This window comes from Suncus etruscus, chromosome 18 (genome assembly GCF_024139225.1).
Source record: "Suncus etruscus isolate mSunEtr1 chromosome 18, mSunEtr1.pri.cur, whole genome shotgun sequence".
Taxonomy (NCBI): domain Eukaryota; kingdom Metazoa; phylum Chordata; class Mammalia; order Eulipotyphla; family Soricidae; genus Suncus; species Suncus etruscus.
Window position 1 is genome coordinate 2,773,879 of NC_064865.1, and position 18,623 is coordinate 2,792,501.

At 46.8% G+C, this 18,623-nt stretch overlaps 1 protein-coding gene across 1 annotated transcript in view; it reads right to left on the reverse strand.

Moving 5' to 3' along the window:
• ZNF318 (zinc finger protein 318) overlaps positions 1-16,886 on the reverse strand; it is a 51,959-nt gene extending 35,073 nt beyond the window's left edge. The window contains exons 1-4 of the mRNA XM_049765211.1: positions 16,317-16,886; positions 14,443-14,579; positions 5,153-5,789; positions 1,310-2,716 (exon numbers count right to left, since the gene is read on the reverse strand). Of these exons, the coding sequence (XP_049621168.1) occupies positions 1,310-2,716; positions 5,153-5,789; positions 14,443-14,579; positions 16,317-16,886 (2,751 nt within the window). The remainder of the gene's footprint in view (positions 1-1,309; positions 2,717-5,152; positions 5,790-14,442; positions 14,580-16,316) is intronic.
• Between the last annotated feature and the right edge of the window lie 1,737 nt (positions 16,887-18,623).

An 18,623-nucleotide genomic window follows, 5' to 3' on the forward strand; every position in this document is an offset into this window, starting at 1 on the left:
TTAAGGGGCTGGAGTGGTAGCACTAGTGGTAAGGCGTCTTCCTTGCAAGCACTAACCTAGGACGAAACTTGGTTCAATCCCCTGGCGTACCATATGGTCCCCCAAGCCAAGAGTGATTTCTGAGTATATAGCCAGGAGTAACCCCTAAGCCATGTGTGGCCCCAAACACACACACACACACACACACACACACACACACACGAACTTTGAATATTGACAGTAGGGCTGGGAGGATGGTTCAAAGGGTTAGAAAGTAGGCTTACATGCAGAAAAAAACAGGTTTAGGGCCCGGAGAGATAGCACAGCGGCATTTGCCTTGCAAGCAGCCGATCCAGGACCAAAGGTAATTGGTTAAAATACCGGTGTCCCATATGGTCCCCCGTGCCTGCCAGGAGCTATTTCTGAGCAGACAGCCAGGAGTAACCCCTGAGCAACGCCGGGTGTGACCCAAAAAACAAAATAAAACAAAAAAAAACAGGTTTAATTCCTCAAAACCATGTGTCCTTGAATACTTCTGTAAGTAACCCTCAAGAATCTAGTTGGAGCCCAGAGCAAGAGCACAGTGGCAGGGCATTTGCCTTGCATATGGCCAACCCAGGACTGACCTGGTTCGATTCCCGGCATCCCATATGGTCCCCCTGAGCCTGCCAGAAGCAACTTCTGAATACAAAGCCAGGAATAACCCCTGAGTGCCGCCAGGTGTGGAACCCCCCAAAATATGTGTATATATAAATTTATATGGAATATGTGTATATATATACATATATATATATATATATATATATATACATATATATATATATCTCAAAGGGTCTTAAATGGCCAGAAATAGTTCTAAGAGGCTAATTAAATGCTTTGTATACATAAAGACTGGTTTTGATCCTTAGCACTGCTTCGTCCCTTAAGCACCACCAGAAAAGATTACCTAGAACTGAGCTGGTGGTAGCCTCTGAGCACCACCGGTGAGGCACCAGAGAAAGAGAGAATGAAATGGGGGAAGGGAAAAGAAGCCAGAAAACCAGTTCAATAGGCTTGTGCATGCTAAACAGTTGGAAGGCCAAGACTGGAGATACTGAACCACCACATGGTCTCCCAAGCATAGCCACTAGTGACCCCAAGCACAAACCTGGGAATAGCCCTTGAGTACCACTGGGTCTGGTCCCTAAACCATGAAAATGGGTATGGGGGAGCTTACAAATTTTCATTTCTATCTAAAATACAATGAAAATAAATTTAGGTGAAAACAGAAAACTGGGGAAAAAGAAAAAGAAAAAAGCTGTGAAAAGGACTGAATGCCAGGGGTACTTACCTTCTGTTTCTGGGAAGCACGGTTCTTCTCGTCAGAGATCTTCTCTGGATTATACTTCATGAGTGGTGGGATAGACACCTGGGCTGGCACAGGGGTAATAGGAACTGGACCTAGCAGTGATGTCTCTTGTTCAGGTTTATCAGGAGTTACAGTGGGGATCACACGAAGATTGGGTCGACTACGAGTTGTTTGTCTGGAAACTGGCATTATCCTGTGTTGTTCAGTTAGAGAGCGGTTTGACTGTTGCGAAGTAGCGTACAGGGGCCACCTTGAAGCTGCATATGCCATGTAGTGCCTGTAGGCATCAAAGGAGGAAGGGGGAAGAGCAGGTCCCTGGTAGTTTGGAGGTATCCGGGTTGAAACAAAATGAGAAGCTCTTGGCATGTGAAACTGTGTTAAAGAAGCAGGGTGAGTAAGTCTAACTGAGGTGGATGGCGCTAATGGCAATAAGCACCTAACTGAAGCAGACGGCTGAAACCCACTGCCAACTACCTCTGGTCTGGCAATCTGGCCTGCTGCATAATCAGACTTGAGGAATGGAGGGTCCACAGAGACTGAACGTGGATGGGATAGTTCTGGGACTTGAGTCAAATTATTATTGAGCTCTTCCCTACTCTCCAGTCTATGACGATCCAAGGAGGGCTGATCAACTGAAGAACAGCGGTCTACAGCTGAAAAGTGTCGGTCAACTGAAGAACGACGATCAGCTAGGGAACGTGAGGGCTTCTTGCCATGAAGTCGTTCCTGGGTGCGTACAGCCAGTTTGCTAATCTCTGCCACCCCGATATCCAATCCTATGGTCTTAAGCAAGTCATGAACCTTGGCATACTCCGGATTGGTCTCTTCTACCGATTCTCGCTTAACAGTTGGAGCTAAGGAGGTCACACAACTTGCCTTCTGTCTCAGAACTTCACTCTGAGAGCCTCCAAGGGGCTTTGGTGGCGATTCTGGCTTTAAGTCCTCTTCTTCATCCCCATAGAGAAATCTCTCCTCATCTTCAATGTCAGGGAAACTACATCGCCTTTTTCCCTGTGTGCTGGTAGAATCTGCCAACATACTCAGAATACGAGAAAAACCACTGCCATCCTGACTGGCTCTCTCATGAGGGAGCAAGAAGTCTGTATGTTGCTCAGGACCATCGGCCTTCATTTCCAATTTCTCTTTATGGCTGAGAAAACTTCCATATTTCTCTCTGAGGGGACTGTTATCTTTGGATAATTCAGGAAGGGGACCCCTTTGGTAGAGGTTGTTCTGAGGTTCCTTCAGGGCAGTGTCTATCACAGTCCCCTTGTTATTGTCAATCTCTGCGGCAAAAGTAGTAATAGCGCCACTTAGTGGAAGAGATGGATGTCTAGAGTAGAGAGACGGATCCTCGCCGGAACTGGTATTGCAGGGAAAATTCTCAAGCTGCAATTGATTTAACACAATTGATTTAACCACTGTATAGTCTCCAAAAAACAAGAAGAAAAACTAAAGTTCTTTATGCTTTTGAAATTAATAATAATAATAATAATAATAATAATGTTAATGAAAGGGATGTAGAGGATGATTAGCTGGGTTCAAGATTTAAGTCTCGGGTACAGTATTGCCTTGCAAGTGGCACCCCTGACACTGCATATGGTTCCTTGAGAAATGCCAGCAGTGACCCCTGAACAGAGAATTAACAATAAGTCAAGATAATCACAGTGTGGCCCTAGGCCCCCCCCACAAAAACAGAAAGAACGAGTCTTTGTTACAATGTATATAATGTTCTATTATAGCAAATAGAAGAAAAGTACAAGCAGATTCAATAAAATCCACCTTTGCCCATTTGTGTTAGTCTTTATCAAGAAAAGTAAACTCAAAGGCATCTTAGAGATGCTCCAAAGCAAAATTCAAGTAGAACTGCTTTGGTTGAAATGAGGACAGGAAATGCTGAAAATGGTAAGTCTCCCATGACTTCTCTTCAATATTTCTTCAGATGTCCTAAGACAACACTAAAAACTAAAGCTCTTATCTGATAATTATCATTTTTCAGAGAGAAAAGATTTCAAAACCTGGGGCCAAAGCCATAGCACTGCTATAGAGTGGATGCCTTGCAGTGGCCAACCTGGGATGAATCCAGGATTGATTCCAGGCTTCCCACATGGTTCACATGGAGCCTGATAGGAGCCATTTCTTTTCTTCCTTTTTTTTTTTTTTTTTTGGCCCAAGAGACCATACGCAATGCCAGGAATTGAATGCAGATCCATCCTGGGCCCGTCGCATACAAGGCAAATGCCCTACCACTGGCCCACCAGGAGCGATTTCTGAACACAGAGCCAGGAGTAATCCATGGGCGCCACCACGTATGGCTACCCCCAAAAAAAAACCATAAATAAATAAATAAATAAATAAATAAATAAATAAATAAATAGATGTTTAAAAAAAAAAAAGGAAAACTGGGGGCTGGCGAGGTGGTGCTAGAGGTAAGGTATCTGCCTTGCAAGCGCTAGCCAAGGAAGGACCGACCTCGGTTTGATCCCCCGGCATCCCATATGGTCCCCCCAAGCCAGGGGTAATTTCTGAGCGCTTAGCCAGAAGTAACCCCTGAGCATCAAATGGGTATGGCCCGAAAAAAAAAAAAGCCCCCGCAAAAAAAAGGAAAACTGGGCTGGAGAGATAGCATGGAGGGAGGTAAGGTGTTTGCCTTGCATGTAGAAGGACAGTGGTTCGAATCCCAGCATCCCATATGGTCTCCTGAGCCTGCTAGGAGCAATTTCTGAGCATAGAGCCAGGAATAACCCAAAAAAGAAAAAGGAACACTATCAAAACCTAAAATGTCTAAAATTGTACAGGAAACTGGTGGCATATGGGAGGGGATAAGGAGGGTCCAGAATCAGATCAGAATCACTTGATCTCTGGTTTATTGTCCAAGCATTCATGCTTTTTTTTTTTTTTTTTTTTTTTGGTTTTTGGGTCACACCCGGCAGCACTCAGGGGTTACTCCTGGCTCTATGCTCAGAAATCGCTCCTGGCAGGCTCGGGGGACCATATGGGTGCCGGGATTCGAACCGATGACCTTCTGCATGAAAGGAAAACACCTTACCTCCATGCTATCTCTCCGGCCCAATGCATTTTTTTTTTTTTTTTTTTTTTGGTTTTTGGGTCACACCTGGCAGTGCTCAGGGGTTATTCCTGGCTCCAGGCTCAGAAATTGCTCCTGGCAGGCACAGGGGACCATATGGGGCGCCGGGATTCGAACCGATGACCTCCTGCATGAAAGGCAAACGCCTTACCTCCATGCTATCTCTCCGGCCCCTGCATTTTTTTTTTTTTTTGGAGAAAAATACTAACAACAGATACTTTCAAAATAATGTTTAAAAATGTCAAGTATATCTGGGACCGGAGTGATAACACAGCAGCAGGGCATTTGCCTTGCATGCAACTGAACTGGGACAGACCAGGGTCTGTCCAAAACCAAAACAAACAAACTAAAAAAGAATATGTGGGCCCGGAGAGATAGCACAGCGGCGTTTGCCTTGCAAGCAGCCAATCCAGGACCAAAGGTGGTTGGTTCGAATCCTGGTGTCCCATATGGTCCCCTGTGCCTGCCAGGAGCTATTTCTGAGCAGACAGCCAGGAGTAATCCCTGAGCACTGCCGGGTGTAACCCAAAAACAAAAAAAAAAAGAATGTTAGGATTACGATATGTTAGAATAGATGTTAGGATTCTTCTGAAGAGTACTAGACGGTTAATCTCTTAAGTACAACAAGATTGGTTCATTTATTACAAAGAGACCATTAGGAACACAACACATAGAACAGGAAAGCTTCAAGATATATAGACACTAGTAAGAGACCTGAAGAAATGTAAGACAGAGACCTGTGTGGGAGGCTCCATATCCAACTCAATTCGCTTCTTGAGAATGGATTTCTTGGGCATCACAGATACGTCCTCAGGCCGATGTGAAGAATATCCTGGCTCCAATGATGGTGGGACACCTGACAATCCAGGGATGGGACAGTTAGTGGCACCATCATCAACTCCCACCAGATCCTGATTCAAGTTCCTATTTCGTTCTTCTTCCTCTCGTTTTCGTCTTGCAAGGTCCAATTCTCGAAACTCAGGATCTAGAAACCTAGGACTAGGGCTTCTTCGACGATGTCTATAGTTTCGTGTCCCAGAACTAAAACTTGAGTAATCATCATGCATACTATGTAACTTCTCTGTGTCATCATAGCGGGGCCGTTTGGACTCCCGGCTCTTTTCATCACCTCGTGTACAATAAGAACCTTTCAGTTTGTCTCTATTCCATTCTGTTCCATGCAGCAGATCATCATTATTGCTAACATGTAGACTATAATTAGAACGATGCAAGAAAGTGTCTCGTTTATGATAGTCCTCATCCAAGTGTCCCAAGAAGGGACTGAGAGGTCGCTCTTCTCGGGAAATGTATCGGTCAAGACCTCGAGAACATTGGGATCTTCTTGGGAAGACAGACTCCTTATTCAGGTCATCCCTGAGAAAAGAGATAAACATCACTAAATATAACAGATCAGAAAAAAGCCAAGATCACACAACACTAAGAGAGTGTCATTTGGCAGAGGGACTTTTGAGTGCTGTATGCTGGAGAACAGTATTCATAAAGTCCAAGAACAAATCCATAGAAATGATATAATTCATCTCCCTTTGCCCAGGGACACAAGCAGCTTCAGTCACTAAACAAGGGGATTATTACCAATGTATCTAGAAAGATTTCCTAGGGGGGCAGAAATTCAAAGGGCTGAGTGCATACACAGTGTCTTTGGCACCACATGGTTCCTTGAGCAATAATGGGGTTGACTCCTCCCAGCAGCAAGATGGAATCACCTTTGAGCACTGCTGTGGGAGACCGAGCACCCCACATAATCAATGGAATTCTGGATGAATTTTCCACCGCCTGCCTGATAGCCATAAAGTCTGCATAGCCCCGAGCCAACAGAAAACTCTGCAAATAAATTTAGCTCAGCACACAGAATCTGGCTTAACCAGATTCCTTAACCTTTCCATGGAACCTGTTTTTGTAACTGCTCTCAAGCATGTAGTTATAGATAGGTTTTTGTAAGGTTTAAACTGTGATCCTTATTGCTTGCACAAAAGAAAGATCTAAATGGAAAATAGGCTAAACAAAAGTTGTATTTGCGTAAATATCAATTAGCTATTTGTTTAAGGATTTGCTTCCCCTCCCCCCATCCTGCCAGGTTCCTCTTTATCCTTCCCGCCATCAAAATGTGTTTATGCTCCCATTGGTTAAAATTGTTGTACTTGTACAAATTTGATTGGTTTATGTTTCAATCCTATGCTACTACTCCTCCCACTGGAGCAGGGCATAAAAACCCTGCTCTCCCCTCAATAAATCCCCCCTTGACTGGCATACACCTTGAGCGTTTTACTAACTTCTGCAGCTTAATTTTTTAGGTGTTCACAAAAGAGCTTAACACTCGCGAATTATTTGTAGTTGTCTTCTGCCTTCTGTCCTGGTTGAGAGAAAGCTGCTGGCCGGAATTCTCTCCCAGTAAAGGACAGGAGCAGAGGCAGTTACACACTGCCATGTGTGACCCAACAACACAAAAAAGGAGGCAGTGTACAGAAATATTACAGAGGTTTTTCTTTTTCTTTTTTCTTTTTTTTTTGGTTTTTGGGCCACACCTGGTGATGCTCAGGGGTTACTCCTGGCTGTCTGCTCAGAAATAGCTCCTGGCAGGCATGGAGGACCATATGGGACACCGGGATTTGAACCAACCACCTTTGGTCCTGGATCGGCTGCTTGCAAGGCAAACGCCGCTGTGCTATCTCTCCAGGCCCGAAATATTACAGAGGTTAAGGCTTGCATGTGGCTTGACTCTGGTTCTGATACCCAGCACTACATAATGATTCCCCATAAGCCCTTTCAGGTGTGATCAAATAACCTTTTAGGTTATTTTTTCCTTGACTGTAGGGATGCAGAGTACCATGCTAGTGTTCAAAAAAATGTGAACACACCACTGGGAAAAAAAATTACAAAAATCCCAGGTTACACAATGCCACACGAGCTAAATTCCAGTTCTCTGCTACTCAAGTATGGTCTGAATCAGCAAAATCAGTATTAGTCAGAAACTTCTTATACACACAGATTTTAAGGACCCACCTAGGCCCATTGACTGAACTTACATTTACTAAGATCTCTAGGTATTATGTATGCACTTTAAATTGGAGAAACAGGGCCAGAGTGAGTATAGAAAGTCAGGCACTCGCCATGCATGAAGCTGAGTGATCCTGGCATCCCATATGATCCCCCCAAGCACTGCTAAGAGTAATTCCTGAGTGCAGAAACACTTACTTAGGAGTAACCCCTAAGCACTGCTAAAATTTTTCTATTTGTATCAACACTCTATATTCTTATATAGTACATTTAACAAAATCTTTTATATTATGCTCTAATATATATTACATATTATATATTTATATATAAATTGAATTAAAAAGCCCCACATTCTGTAGACACAAATAACATTCCCTTTTTCTCTCTATGAAAAATGTGAGGTACGGGGGCCGGAGAGATAGCATGAAGGTAAGGCGTTTGCCTTTCATGCAGAAGGTCATCGGTTCGAATCCCGGCGTCCCATATGGTCCCCTGTGCTTGCCAGGAGCAATTTCTGAGCATGGAGCCAGGAATAACCCCTGAGCACTGCTGGGTGAGACCCAAAAACCAAAACCAAAAAAACCAAAAAAAAAAAAAAAATGTGAGGTACGACTCTTGAAAATTAGACCTTTAACTTAAAAAACCGATTTTGGGGATGAAAGAAACAATTTAGTGGAGAAGGTGTTTGATTTGCACATGGCTGACCCAACACCCCATTTGGTCCCTCAAGTTCTGTCAGGAATGATCCCTGAGAATAAGCCCTGAGATTAAGCCCTGACTACTTCTAGGTGTGGCCCCAAACAAACAAAAAACAGATTGTGGGGGGCCACAGTGAGTAAAGACCTTGTCTTGTATTCAACGACTCCTGGTTCAATCCCCAGCACCAAATATGGTCCTTCTAACACTGCCACGAGTGACCACTGAGCAGAGCTAGCAATAGTCCTTGAGCAAGAGCAGTCGTTGAGCAGGTATGCCCCTCCTCCCCGCAAAAAAAAACCCTGATTTTTGGATATGGGTAATATGAAGATGGTGAGAACACTCACTGTTAGTCTGTATTTTTAGTTACAAATTCCAACGAACAAGTTAAAAAAACATAGGTTGTCAAAGAGATAGTATAGAGAGGTAAGATACTTGTCTTACAATGTAGCCACCAGGGTTCAATCCTAGCACCATATATAGATAGATGATAGATAGATGATAGATAGATATAGATGATAGATAGATAGATAGATAAATAGGTAGATGATAGATAGGTAGATGATTGATAGATAGATAGATAGATGATAGATAGATAGATGATAGATGATAGATAGATAGATAGATAGATAGATAGATAGATAGATAGATAGATAGATAGATAGATAGATAGATAGATAGATAGATAGATAGATGATAGATAGATAGAGATAGATAGATAGATGATAGATAGATAGATAGATAGATAGATAGATAGATAGATAGATAGATAGATGATAGATAGATAGATAGATAGATAGATAGATAGATAGATAGATAGATAGATAGATAGATAGATAGATGATAGATAGATAGATAGATAGATAGATAGATAGATAGATAGATAGATAGATAGATAGATATGGTCCAAAAAGTACTGCCAGGTGTATTCCCAAGTCAACCCCCCAAAATGTGAGGTGCAGAAAGAGAGGTCAAAGGCCTGAAGCACATGTTTTCCATGCACAATGCCCATTGTTAAATCCCCTACACCAAATAGCCTCATCCTGACAAATACAGTCAAGTATGGCCTGGTGCCCCCAAGCACCACATGGAAGGCACTCAACTTCCTCTCTTCCAATATAATAATATGCATCCTCTTAAGATCTACTCTGGGGCTGGAGAGAAAGTCCAGTGGATAAGGGTGTTTACCTTACACACAAGTTTGATCCCTGGCACCTCATATGGTCCCTCAAACATGGCCAGGTGTGATCCCTGAGTGCATAGCAAGGATAAGCCTTAAGCACCACAGGTGTGGCACCCCACCATAAAGGAGTTACTACTCAAAAAATAGGGACTACTCAAGTGTGTATAGCAATATTACTTTAGAATAGTAACTTTAATATATATTCTGTAACATTTATGTATAATGTTATGCCTACATGTAAATAATAAGCAACAGATGCATTACGTCCATACTTATAAAAAAAAAGAGTGGACTATTGGTGCCGGAGAGAGAGCATGGAGGTAAGGCGTTTGCCTTGCATGCAGAAAGATGGTGGTTCGAATCCCGGGATCCCAAAGGGTCCCCTGAGCCTGCCAGGAGAGATTTCTGAGCATAGAGCCAGAAGAACCCCTGAGCGCTGCCAGGTGTGACCCCCCCCAAAAAAAAGAGTGAATTATTATTAGCAATAAAAAGGAATGAAGAGGGGCCAGAGCGGTAAGGCACTTGCCTGATGTGCGCTAACCTAAGACGGACCTGGATTCGATATCCAGGCTTCCCAATATGATCTACCAAGCCAGGAATGATTTCTGAGCGCATAACCAGGAGTAACCCCTGAGCATCACCGGGTGTGGCCCAAAAACAAAAACGAAAACAAAAAAAGGAATGAAGAGATCCAGAGATAGTACAGGGGTTAAGGCATTTGCCTTGCATCTACTTGACTGTTTTATGTATGTATGTATGTATGTATGTATGTATTTATTTATTTATTTATTTTGGTTTTTGGTCACACTCGGCAGTGCTCAGGGGTTACTCCTGGCTCCACGCTCAGAAATCGCTCCTGGCAGGCTCGGGGGACCATATAGGATGCCGGGATTTGAACCAATGACCTTCTGCATGAAAGGCAAATGCCTTACCTCCATGCTATCTCTCCGGCCCCTACTTGACTGTTTTAAATTTCTGCCACCACCTGTAGTCAGTCCCCCAAGTACTGCCAGGGATCACTCCTGACCAGAGACAGGGTTAGTCCCTGAGTATCACCAGGTATGGCTCAAAAACCCAATAATGAACATTTTTCAAAAGGAGTAATCCAGTTATATCCTAGGATGTGAATGATAAATTTTTTGTTGTTGTTTTTTAGTTTTTTGGGGGGCCACACCCGACGGCACTCAGGGTTACTCCTGGATCTGCGCTCAGAAATTACTCCTTTGATTCGAACCAATGTTGGTCCTGAATCGACTGCTTGCAAGGCAAACACCCTACTGTTGTGCTCTTTCAGGCCCTGACTGATGACATCTTAATTTTACTAAGTGAATGAAACTAGTCACAAAGGACAATAAAATTGTTATGATTTCACTTGTATGAAATATGCAGAATGAGTAAATCTGTATAGAATAAGTAACCAGTGATGCCTGGGAAGAGAAATGAAAAATGCTAACAGATAATGAAATGGGTAGTTCCATTTCATTTCAAGTAATAAAAACATTCTGGGTTTTTTTTGTTTTTGGTTTTGGTTTATGGGCCACACTGGTGGCGCTCAGGGATCACTCCTGACTATCTGCTCAGAAATAGCTCCTGGCAGGCACGGGGGACCATATGGGACGCCGGGATTCGAACCAACCACCTTAGGTCCTGGATCGGCTGCTTGCAAGGCAAATGCCACTGTGCTATCTCTCAGGCCCCAACATTCTGTTTCTTTGGGCCACATGTGGTGGTGCTCAGGGGTTACTACCAGTTTGATGTTCAGGGGTCCTCTTGGAAGTGCCAGGGACCAGGCAGTGACAAAGAATGAGCCTGAAAATCCTGAAGCACAGTTCATTGAGCCATTTATCTAGCCATGTATTATACATTTTAATGGGTGAGACTATTCAGTATGTAAACTCAAATTAAGTTCAATAAAGTTATTTAACATGTAGGTACAAAACCAGCAGGAAGTCTTGAGCAATATTGGGTATGGCCCATCTTCCTGCACCTCCAAATGTGTCCATGGAGACAATTCAAAAGACTTGAGTGCATGTTTTGCAAAGGGGAGACTCGGTTCCATCCCATGGTTCCCTGGACACCACTAGAAACAACCCTTGAGAACTGAGCCAGGGATGCCCCAAAACAAAACCAACCAAAAATTAACCCCAAAAATGCATATGATAAAAAGGGAAAAATAGAGGCTAAGAGCAAGCAGGGTACATGTTCGCGCAGCAACCCAAGTTCAATCTCTGTATCCCTTACAGCCACCAGGAGTATTTCCTGAATACAAAGACAGGGGTAAGGCGTCTGCCTAGCCATGCTAGCCTAGGCTGGACCGCGGTTCTATCCCCTGGCATTCCATATGGTCCCGCAAGCAAGGAGTAATATCTGAGCGCATAGCCAGGAGTAACCGGGTGTGGCCCAAACAACCAAAAAAAAAAAAAAAAAAAAAAGACAGGAGAAACCCCTGTTCATCACCGAATATGGCCCAAAAGCAAAACAAAATAAGAAAGGAAAAGTAAGACAAGGGATGGCTCAGTGGTAGAACTATTTTTTCAACAATCTGCCATTTATCACATTTTGTGGGAGGAAGAGAGGGTTGGGCCACACCCAGTAGTGCTCAGGGGTTACTCCTGGCTCTGAGTTCAGAAATCACCCTGGCAGTCTTGGGGAACCATATGGGATGCTGGGGATCAAACCCAGGTCAGCCACATGCAAGGCAAACGCCTTACCTACTGTGCTAACATTCCTGCCCAATATATCACTTTCTTAGCATCCTTTAAATACCTTGTGTTTTGAAAAAAGAATTTTTTGCCTTCCCCCACACACACACTTTTGGGGCCATATCCAGTGGTACCTGGGGACTATTCCTGGCTCTGTGCATGGGCTTGCTCCCAGCAGTGCTTTGGAACCATGCTGGGGTTAACTTCATTGCAATGCAAGTGCCTTAATCAACACCTGCACTATTTCTCCAACCCTAATGAATTATACTTAAGAACGCAGAGATAACTCAATAGACTAGGACACTAAAAGAGCCCCGAGTTTAATCTGTGGCACTAAACTATCCCCCTAGCAATACCAGGAGGGTCCCTGAACACAGGGTGGGAAATAGCCCCTCAGCTTTGCCATGTGTGGGGCACCTATTTACAAGTTATAGGAGACTCCTATGTCTCCTCTATCTTGTATATCTAAGACTCTGGGGAAAAGAAAAAAAGTGCCTGCTAAGAATCCAAGCAACAGTCTTTTTCTTTGCTAGTCCTCTGGCCTAGTTTTAGTTTATACTTGTTTCTTTTTTGTTTGTTTGTTTGCTTTGGGCCACACCCACTGATGCTCAGGGATTATTCCTGGCTCTGTGCTCAAAAATCGCTCTTGGCAGGCTTGGAGACCAAATGGGATATACTAGGGATCGAACCAGGGGTCAGCCGCATGCCCTATCTGCTATGCTATCACTCCAGCCCCCACTGTTATTTTTATTTTTGCCGTGCTGGAAAAATCAAATGCGGAGTCTCATGGCAAATGCTCTATAGGGTGCTTAGCCTGAGTTCAAGAGATTTTTTCCATTGGGGTATTTCATTTTTTTGGGGGGGGTCCACACCTGGCCGCGCTCAGGGGTTACTCCTGGCTCTATGCTCAGAAGTCGCTCCTGGCAGGCTCAGGAGACCACATGGGATGACAGGATTCGAACCACCGACCTTCTGCATGCAAGGCAAACGCTTTACCTCCATGCTATCTCTCCTGGGGAATTTCTTTGGATGTCTTAGTTTTCTCCTTTCTAAATGAATCAGGATAACCTTTTTTTTTTTAAAGTTTAAACTTTATTCAAAAATAAATAAATAAAAAAAAATTAAAAAAAATAAATAAAAATTAAAAAAAAAAAGTTTAGGGCCCGGAGAGATAGCACAGCGGCGTTTGCCTTGCAAGCAGCCGATCCAGGACCAAAGGTGGTTGGTTCGAATCCCGGTGTCCCATATGGTCCCCCGTGCCTGCCAGGAGCTATTTCTGAGCAGACAGCCAGGAGTAACCCCTGAGCAAAGCCGGGTGTGGCCCAAAACCCAAAACCCAAAAAAAAAAAAAAAAGTTTAAGCTTTATTCTGCCTGCCAACAGCTCCTGACTCCAGGATAACCTTTTTAAAAAAAATTGGGGGGGGGGGGGGGGTTGGGGCCACACCTGGTGATGCTAAGGTGACTCCTGGCTATGTGCTCAGAAATCACTCCTGGCTTGGGGAATCATATGAGATGCTGGGGGATCGAACCATAGTCCGTCCTAGGTTAGCATGTGCCAGGCAAATGCCTTACCACTTGCGCCACCACTCCAGCCGCAACCTTTTAAAAAGTTTAAGTCTTTTCTTTGAAATAATTCTTTCAGCAACAAAGTAGACATCAAGATGCCAAAGAAAGGGGTTGGAGGGAGAGATAGCATAGTGGTAGGGAGTTTGCCTTGCAAGAGGCCGACCCAAGACCAACGGTGGTTCGAATCCCGGCATCCCATATGGTCCCCTGTGCCTGTGTCAGGAGCGATTTCTGAGCAGAGAGACAGGAGTAACCTCTGAGTGCCACTAGGTGTGGCCCACAAACAAACAAACAAACAAACAAACAAACAAAAAAGATGCCAGAAAAAGTACAGCAAGTAGGGCACTCAGCTGATCCAGTTTCTTTTTTTTTTTTTGGTTTTTGGGCCACACCCGTTTGATGCTCAGGGGCTACTCCTGGCTATGCGCTCAGAAGTCGCTCCTGGCTTGGGGGGACCATATGGGATGCCGGGGGATCGAACCGCGGTCCGCTAGCGCTTGCAAGGCAGACACCTTACCTCTAGCGCCACCTTCCCGGCCCCAGCTGATCCAGTTTCAATCCTGGGTAATACGGTTGGTCTCGAGAACATACCCCCCAGGAGTAACCCCTGCGCACAAAGCCAGGGCAAGACCTGAGTACCACTAAATATGGTCCAAATACCAAACAAACAAATAAAAAGACCAAACACCAAAGTACTTATCAATAAACTCCTATTTAGAAACATTTTTCCAATGTTATACTTTCTACTGGACTGGACATATGGTCTTACTTCAGTACAGGCACCCTTCTTTCAAAGATCTTGATCAGAAAACATTTCTACTCTACAATACTATGACAGTTGGCTGTGACTAGGATGAAGCCTACCTGTGCACATCCTCCAGACCATCCACAGGTGACCCCAGCCGATCACTAAACCGATGCTGTTCAGAGAAGTGGTCGTCGCCAACAGTGATTCTTAAGCTCTGTCCTGAAGAATTAGAATGCAGACCAGGAGATCTTCTCTAAAAATGTACGATAACAGAAGTTAGGATCAAGACATTCCTACTTGCAAAGATATATTCTTTTTTTCTTTTTGATTTTTAGGTCACACCTGGCAGCACTCAGGGATTACTCCTGTCTCTGTCCTCAGAAATTGCTCCTGACAGGCTCGGGGGACCATATGAGATGCCTAGAATCGAACCCGGGTCTGCCCCTGGTCGGCTGTGTGCAAGGCAAACACCTTACCACTGTGCTCTCTCTTTGGCTCCTGCAAATATATTCTTTTCCCTTAAAAAATGGTGGTCAGGGGCCGGAGAGATAGCATGGAGATTGCATGCAGAAGGATGGTGGTTTGAATCCTGGCATCCCATAGGGTCCCCCGAGCCTGCCAGGAGTGAGTTCTGAGCATAGAGCCAGGAGGAACCCCTGAGTGCTACCGGGTGTGACCCAAACACAAAACAAAACAAAAAAATGATGGTCTTAGAAACCACAGGAATTTTCTTGTCATGCAGCGATCAAACCCAGGGCTTCATGAATGTGAGGCATGAGCTCTACTGCTGAGCACAAAGTGTTCCTTAATGGTTGTAGGTGAAGAGAGAAGTCCTCCTGAAACTCTATGCATACCATATGTCTACCTTTCCTTTTGGAAGACCAAAACTCAAGTTTTGCTTTTATCAAAAGTTAATGGGAAAAAAAGTTAATGAGTGTCACGTGTAATCGGATTCCTTGGGACTTTCTTGCTACTTATCAGCTATTAAATATATAAAAATTGAAACCACTAGGAAAAAATGTCCACTAATACAAAACATTGAAAACAAACCAACAAAACCATAAAATTACTTCAAGGGGCAGAGAGAGAAAGCTCAATGACTGGAATGAAGGCTTGTTTCCTGGCTTAGCCAGGAGAGTTGGTGCACAGAGCTCAAGATAACCTAGATATGGTAAAAAAAAAAAAAAAGTTGATGTCATTTAAGTAAGACAGAGGAAACTAGAGCTACTGTTTTACTCGCTTCCCCCTAACGACTACTCATCAGAATCCCTGCTCAGATGAAAGAAAAAGAAAATCTTTTTTTTTTTTTTTTGATTTTTGGGCCACACCCGGTAACGCTCAGGGGTTACTCCTGGCTATGCGCTTAGAAGTTGCTCCTGGCTTGGGGGACCCTATGGGACACCGGGGATCGAACTGTGGTCCGTCCAAGGCTAGTGCAGGCAAGGCAGGCACCTTACCTCTTGCGCCACCGCCCGGCCCCGAAAAAGAAAATCTTAAAAGTGACAGGACCTGAGTAGCCGTGTCACTCAAGGGCACGGAAAGCAACGTTTCGTTTTGGGGTTTAAAAAGGAAGACTGGTGAACTGAAAGTGAAAAGAAATCAGGAGACCCTGCCATTGTCACCGTGAAATGTCCGTACAAGGTCTAAATTCAAAGGTTTTTGGAGGGGGTGCGCTCGGGAGCCAGTCCCGGCTGTGGGTGGTCAGGGGACCAGTGGACGTCGGGGTGCTGGGGATCGAGCTGGGCTGTCGCTTCACTTAGCTGCTCTTGCAGCCCTCCAGCTCCCTAAATGAAATGGGTCCCTCTGAGCCAGAGAGACGAGAATCAAAAACTCCTGAAGTTCGCGGGCCGGAGAGCTAGCACGGAGGGAGGGCGTTCGCCTTGCATGCAGGAGGACGGGGGTTCGAATCCCGTAGGGTCAAGCTGACCCTGTGCCTGCCAGGAGCGATTTCTGGGGAAGCCCTGGGCGCTGCCGGGTGGGGCCCGAAAACGAAATCAAAGTCTGGACGCCAATGCGAGGAAGCGAAGTAGCGGGCGTCCCCCCGGCCCGGCCCGGCCCGCTGCGCTCTGGGCGGTCCCGCTAGTCGAGAGCGTCGCCTCGAGGGCCGAAGTCCGGGGCCAGGCCCGGCCAGAGGCTGTCCGGAGGGTCCGTCCTGTGGGGGGGTCCTGCGGGCGAGTCCTGCTCCCCCGAGCCAGTGGGCAGGGCGGGCCGGGCCCATGGGGTGGCACTGGGCAGGGTGCGTGCGTGTGCTGTGTGTCCGTGCGCCTGCGAGTCCGAGCCTCCGCGCGGCATCCATTACCCGGGGGTCGCGGGCGTCCCTGCTGCCTCGCGGCGCCGACGTGCCGGGCGCGAAGGGGCGGCGGGCCCGCGGGGGCGGCGAGCGGGGGCTCCGGCGGCGGCCGGCGCGGGGGCCGGAGGGCGAGCGCGAGCGGCGGGGCCGGCGACACGGAGCCGAGGCCGAGCCGGAGCGGGAGCGGGAGCGGCGGCGGGAGCGGGAGCGCGGGCCGCCGTCGGGCGCCCGGTGCGCGGAGGCTGCGGAGCGGGCGCCGCTGCGGTGCATGGCGAAGGCGAAGGCGAAGGCGAAGGCGAAGGCGAGGCCGCCGGAGCTGCCCGGCCGCCCGGCCTTCCTTCTTTCCCTCCGTCCCTCAGGCGGCCGCGGGCCCCGCACGCCCCTGGCCGGTCCCGCCCACGCCGCCGCCGAGGGAGCCGCCGAGGGAGGCCGGCGCGGCCGAGGGGAGGGGACGGGAGGGGACGGGAGGGGACGGGAGGGGAGGGGCGCCGCGCTGCTCCGAGGCGAGGCCGGGCGAGGCGCGCCAAGATGGCGCCCGCGGGAACGCCCCGGCCCCGCCCTCCCGGGCACGTGACGGCGACGGCGCGCCGTGAGTGGACGAGGCGCCGCGGGCGAGGTCGCGGGGCGTGGCCTGGCCGGACCCCGCCCCTTCCGGCCCGGCTCGGCCCCGCGGGCTCGCCTCGGCCTCTAGGCCCCTGCGTATCCCCTAGACCAACCAAGTGGCGGCGGCGGTTCTGAGGGCCGCTGGTTCCACTCGGCCCGCGCGGCCCCCGAGTGCCGCCGACTGCCAAGGGATGCTGCTGCTGCCGCTGATGAGAAAGCCCAGGAGTGGGGGACGTGGAGAGTCAAACGCAAAGGACAAGCCCGTGTTTGATTTCGATTTCGGGGTTTGGGGTCCCACTCTGAGCTCAGAAATCGCTCCTGGCAGGTTCGGGGACCCGATGGGATGCCGGGATTCGAACCACCGTCCTTCTGCACGCGAGGCCAGCGCCCCACCTCCACGCTACCCATGTCTCCGGCCCTGAACGAATGTTTCTAAGCCCTGGAGGTAGACACCCACAAGCTGCAGCTCACTTCTCAACTGACAGACCCTCCATGGCATCTCCACAGGGTGGCAACAGACAACATGCCCGTCAGCACTGGCGACCGCTCCCTTCCCACCACATCCCCACCAGCACAGAGGGCGCCTACAGCTTTGATCTGTCATTTTCAGTGGTGTGAGTTGATATGTCATTGTTACCTTGATTTGGATTTCTCTAATGATAAGGCACCTTAAGCACTTTATTTTGGGGGAAGGCGTTGACCACACTTAGTAGCACTCAGAGGTTAATTAATCCTGACTCTGATCTCAGAAATCGCTCTGGCAGGCTCTGGGACCCTAGGAGATGCCGGGATTAGAACCACTGTCCTGCATGCGAGGCAAATGCCTTACCTCCGTGCTATCTCTCCAGCCCAACAATCCCAGGTTTAGGGGTCTTTTTTGCTCTACGTAGACCCTAAAAGATGGGGCTGTGGAAGAGGTCATCAGTCTTGAACCAGGATTGTCCTGGATTCAGGCCTGGTTACTTCATATCCTGCCAGGAGCAATTTCTAAGAGCAGATCACTAGGTGTGGCCCAAAAACCAAAAGATAAAAGAACCTAGGCTTCAAGGAGCACACGCCCCAAATTTTTCAACCCTCAGTAGTAGGAATGCACCAAATGAGATGTTAAAGTCGCACAAAAGCTGTCTAAGGTCAACAAAGCTAAAAACACAAAATGATTTACTTACAGTTCACCTTCAGACAATAACTTAATGACCCCATCATGAAATAGGAAAATTTTCCTTGTAAGTTTTTATTGATTTCGTTGCCACTTAGCTGTAAATAAGCACTATACAGAGTAAATTATTTTGTGCCTGCCAAGGGGCAATCTTACGGGTGGGCAGAAAACTGAGGATGACAATGAGGGAAAGTTACACTGAGTAAGACTGCTATTGGAATGCAGAATGCCAGAAACTATTATGAGCA